This window comes from Galeopterus variegatus, unplaced genomic scaffold (assembly GCF_000696425.1).
Source record: "Galeopterus variegatus unplaced genomic scaffold, G_variegatus-3.0.2 Scaffold2165, whole genome shotgun sequence".
In the NCBI taxonomy this organism is placed as follows: domain Eukaryota; kingdom Metazoa; phylum Chordata; class Mammalia; order Dermoptera; family Cynocephalidae; genus Galeopterus; species Galeopterus variegatus.
This window is the reverse complement of record NW_007728276.1, coordinates 74,162-79,426: the sequence shown is the minus strand read 5'-3', so window position 1 is coordinate 79,426 and position 5,265 is coordinate 74,162. Positions and strand designations below refer to the sequence as shown.

Genomic DNA, 5,265 nt, shown 5'->3' with positions numbered 1-5,265 from the left:
CAGAACAGACTAAGCTGCTGCTGAGATTCCTTCCCATCCTAAATCCTACTAACCAGGATCCGCATGGTGCGGTGAGGAGCTGCGCTGCAGCACGCGGACAACCCCACCGCACCGGCGGCCTGCCCCTCTGCTGCAGATCTGCTGCGACACCCTCAGCCGAGACGGGACAAGGACAGGGACAAGGACAGGGACAGGCTGTTGGCATCCACACACTTGCTGGCCACGGAGGAGGCGAGACGTAAGTATCAAAAGCTGTTTAATTATCAGATTCAAACAGACGCAAGGCCAGACATACAAACGGAGACTTTGGGAAGTGACATTTGCCTTTCAGTTCCTTGACACTGGTCAAGTTTCCAACACACACAAAAGAGAAACGGCCGCTCTTACACCAACGTAGAAAATGGCTTCAATTAAGGCGCAGTCCGACCGGCAGAAGCAGGGTGGCCCCGGGCCTCGCAGCGTCCAGGGGAGGACATTCAGTCGCTCCTGTTCCAGCGCACCCAGTCCTTTCAGAGAAACACCCAGAAACAGTGGAGGGAGACACTTTTTTTTTTTTTTGAGGAAAAACACTTTTCCCTGGAGGAGCGAGGCTGTCAGAGGCTGCGGGTCTCTGGTGCTGGTATTTTTCAGAACGGATCATGGTCCCCCCTGTCTAGAAAGGACCTCGACAGCCACGGGGTGGGAGCGAGCGGGGCTGTCACTGTGCGGCTGGAGGGCTTCTGCCTTCCTTTTACGTAAACAGAAACACCTTTCTGGACTCGAGTCTGGAGGCTGCGTGGATGGGGCGGACAGGTGCAGGGTCCCGGGCCACAGACAGCCCCGCCATCGGCTGCGGGAATGCTGCTTCAGAAAGTGGTGATACGCGGCGTGCCAGGGGATGTCAGGCGGCTCCACCACGGGCATCTCTGTCAAGGGGTCCAGAGAACCCCGTCGGTGAGGTAGAAGTCAAGACACCAATTCCAGATCCTCCTCGCATGTTCCAGAAGCTCCTTGGTGGTTTAGGTGAAAAGCGGGCCGCCTGCAGCAGCTGGACGAGACGAGCTGCGTGCACTGGAACGTGAAGTGATTAAGGACACGTGATGGCCCGAGACGCAGGGACAGCCCTGGCCTGAGCCTCTCCGCTGAGAAGCAGGATGGAGCCAACGGAAGAAACAGGCAACGGGGCGTCGTGTGTTGGCCACGGCTGGCCCCTTCCTCCCTGGGCTCCAGGGACGCCCATGGGCTGTCCACTGCCTGCCTGGCACCCACCCATCAGAAGAGCAGTGTGCGACTCACAGCCCGCAAGGTGACACTACAGAACTCCTAAAAGCCGTGACCATTTATTAAAGCACGGAGAAGGATGCAGGCCGGGCGCAGCTTCCCAGATGTGGAGCAGCTGGACTTCGCACGGCAAAGGCGGCCTCCAGGGAGGCAGAGCCTTCCCCTTTCCTGCCCCAGGAGCAGGACGTCTCGTAGGGAAGAAGGAAAAACGTGAAGGAAGGAAGCAGCCGGAAGCACCAAACGCGGACACGCCCGTGGCTGTCGGGCCTCTCCCGGGTGGATGGCGCCGAGCGGGCCCTCAAGGCCGCAGGCAGAGCGTGGGGCGAGGGAGGCCGCGGCCGGGGCCGGGCCGGGGCTGGAGGGGCCGCAGTGCAGCGGGGCCAAGGAGGGCGGCGGGAGGGGCGAGCACCATGTTGGGGGAGGCGGCCGGTGGGCGACGTGGCATCTGCGCCTCTAGTCCCGCATCTCCGCGTGGTGTCAACAGGTGTGAGGGGCCCAGGACCTGCGCCTCTCCCCGCGCTACGCCGAGGCGCTGGGTGGGGCCTGGGCCTGGCCTGTGGGTTCCGGGGGGCTGCCATCTGGGCTCCCCCGTGTCTGCTCGGACGTGGACGGCGCTGGTGACAGCTCCTTGGGCGAGGGCGGCTGGACCAGTTCTTCACTTGGCTGTGGGGAGAGGGTGGAATCTGAGTCTTTCGGAGGCTGCGGGCCACTGGCTGGAGCTGGAGCCCACGGAGGCTGAGGTAGGTCTTTCTGCAAGAGGAGAGAGGCCACTGGTGAGATGGGGACAAGGACCCGGAGGAGACCCCTGTCCAGGGCAGCACAACACCTGACACCCACAGGCCACCAAGGGGGCAGAATGAGGGGCCATCCCAAGGGTCTGCTTCAGCTGAGGACGAGAAGGAGCAGTCCCAAGGAAAGAGGGCCAGTGTCCACAGCACCCAGGACCACCCACAGGATATGGGATTACAGCAGGGAAACTGAGGCCTCCCGAGGCCAGGAGCAAATAGAAAACTCCAGACCCTGCCACACCTCTCAGCCCCTAAGGGGCCTGACTTGGGCCACCGCCCCCACGACCCCGGCTTCTCCTGAACCTTTCTAGAAGTGGCAAAGTCCACCTCCGATGAGAAACTCTGGGGCCACACACACTGGCCCTTGGAGGCCTTTCCCTCAGGTCTGGGAGAACATCCGGTCTCCCCATGGGATTCGTGAGCCCCCACTTAGTACGTCACAAAGCGGCCCCGACGGGACTGGCTTTTGACTTCCACAGCAACCCAACACAGTAACACCACATGTGACTGGCACTGCCGAGAATGAGGCGTTTCCCATGGAGGGAGGCTTCACTTGTCAATTTACAGACCCAAATGGTCTTAAAATTTACCTGTGACGGGGCTGGCCGGTTGGCTCAGTTGATTAGAGCGCAGTGTTATAACACCAAGGTCAAGGGTTTGGATCCCTGTACCGACCAGCCACCAAAAACAAAAAGAAAGTTCCTGTTACCGACAGGACTGTTCCCGGTGTTATCTGCCTCCAGCATGAACTATCCAGAGCACGTGGGTGGCTGCACAGGATGAGAGTTCTGGAAACCTGTGCAGAGGTTCCCGCCTACCTGAAATGCTTGCCTCACTGACCCCGCCCCTTTCCTCTTCTGTTTAAAAAATAAAAATAAAAACTGACACAGGTGTAAGCACCTCCTTGCATTGGTGCTTTTAACTCTCGGCCCTCCCTTGAGGGGACTCTGTCCCACAGGTGAGGGAACCTGCTGTCCCAGGTGGGGCCTGCACTCTTGCTCCGGGGGGCGCCCGCACCCCCACCTGACAGCCTGGCAACAGCTGTGGCGACAGCCATGTCCCTGGTACAGGGGCGCTGATGGCCCCTCCCAAGTCCGGCTCTGCCTTCTCAATGGTGGAAGCAGCTGGAAGCCTGACGTCCACTCAGATGGGGTGTTACTGTATCTCAGGAGGGGCAGCTTCAGAAACTGGGACACCAGCATGCCAACCCCACCGGGACCCCACGGACATGACACTCAAAGCAAAACCTTCCAGAAACAAGGAGACACCAAGCAGGGAACCTGCCAGCCGCGGGGCTCAGTGTTACACTGACTCTAGTTAGGGGCATTAGGTTATTACTGCTCCTGACAGTCATAGCAAACATATTCACCGCAAAGCCGCTGCCGGTCCAGAACATGGCAAGCTCCCGGCGCCACAGTGCTACGGCGCCGCTTGTCACCAGCGTGCAGGGCACCAGGTAGAGGAGGGCGGGCTGGCCGTGCTGCATGAGCGCCAGGGCCAAGAATGTCACCAGGAGGCCGATGCCATAGGCTGCAGAGACAGACGGAGAGCGTCACCTCCGCCAGAGCAGAATGGGGGGTGATAGGGGGCACATGGACGGTAGAGGCAAAACGCGACAGACACAGCAATTGTGGGGAGGTGACGGGGCGCAGTCCCTTCCAGCACCCCCCGGGGCACACCCCCACCACACCCCCGTGAGCTCGTCTGTGGCCTTGCCGGGCAGCAGCCAGTGCTGGACAACAGTCTGGAGTCATAGAAGCATCTAGAAGGGGCTACAAAATATGTTCAAATGTCTGGCTTCTTACAGACTTTTAATTAGAAATATAATTTTAAATTAAAGTAATATATGTACATAATTAGGAAATCTCATCTAATCTTTGATAACTTAACTGTGGTCATATAAAAAGGTGTTTTTGTTCTTAGGAAATTGCCTGTGAAGCATTTAGGGGTAAAGGAGGGTGTCTGCGACTCACAGCCCAGACAACACTACGCACTTCCATACGGGTGCGCACGCATTTGCATAGGTGCCTGTGCATTCACACACGTGTCTGTGCATTTACACGTGTCTCCACATTTACAGGTGTCTACATGTTCTATGTACATGTCTACGCATTTACACACATGCCTACACTTGTGTTTACGCATTTACATGTACACACCTGCACATTTACATGTCTGCACACCCACATATATGTGCATGTATTTTCATGTCTACTCATTTACATGTGTTTGTTTACATGTCTACACATTTATGTGTGCCTACACATTTACATGTCTGCATGCATTTACACTGCCCACAAAATTACATGTCTGCAAATTTACATATATGTGCCTGTTCATTTACATATGTGCCTACACATTTGTGTGCATTTACACTTATCTACACATTCAGATGTCCACATATTTACATGTATATGCCTACGCATCTACATATGTGTGTACACATTTACAGATCTGCAAAGATACAGTTACATGCATACGTGTTTGCACGTGTACCTACATGCTTACATGCAGGTGTTTACGCACGTGTGTGTGTGTTTACATGCTTACATGCATGTCTCCACACGCTCATGTATGTATGGGCACGTGTGCATGTGTGTCTACACATTTACGCGTGTGTATAATTATACACAGAGAGCGACAGGATGAGAAACAAAGTAAATGTGATGCGATGTGGGCGGCCGGTCAAGCCGAGAGCAGGACGCGTGGGAGTTCTCCGTACTCATCTGCAATTGTAAGTTTAAAATTACTTCAAAATACAATGTTACAAGAAAATACACTTTTTACTAGAATGCTTCCTCCGGAAGAAAGAAGCCTCGGTGTCCAACAGCGGCGCGACCCCGGCGCTTTTCTGACACTCACCTCCGTCCTTCCCATTAGCACGGCCGAGCTCACCTCGGGAGCGCTCCTACTCGCCAGTCTACACCACCCATGCGCGCACAAGGGAGGGGCCAACAGGAGCAAACACACAAGAATGAAGGGGCGTGTCACCTAGGAAAGCTCCAAACAGTTTCGAGGACGGGAACTATAGGAACAATCTGACCAATTACGGTCAGCGTGGAGAAAAACGTCTGTGGCTGTAGTTTTTATGAAGATAATTATGAAGACGTAAGACCAGGAGGAAAGACCGAGGTTTGTAAGGTGGGGCGAGGCAAAGTCCAAGGCAGACTCTGCAGCTGAACGCACAGCGGCGGCCCAGCCCGAGCCCCGCCCCAGC

At 56.0% G+C, this 5,265-nt stretch overlaps 1 protein-coding gene across 3 annotated transcripts in view; it reads right to left on the bottom strand.

The window, feature by feature from the left end:
* Positions 1 to 239: 239 nt before the first annotated feature.
* SPPL2B (signal peptide peptidase like 2B) overlaps positions 240 to 5,265 on the bottom strand; it is a 13,458-nt gene continuing 8,432 nt past the window's right edge. For 2 of the 3 annotated variants that reach the window (XM_008580812.1, XM_008580813.1), the window contains exons 13-14: positions 3,418 to 3,578; positions 240 to 2,010 (exon numbers count right to left, since the gene is read on the bottom strand). In XM_008580812.1, the coding sequence (XP_008579034.1) occupies positions 1,780 to 2,010; positions 3,418 to 3,578 (392 nt within the window). In that variant the 3' untranslated portion in view covers positions 240 to 1,779. The remainder of the gene's footprint in view (positions 2,011 to 3,417; positions 3,579 to 5,265) is intronic. The other variant, XM_008580814.1, reaches the window with a different exon arrangement.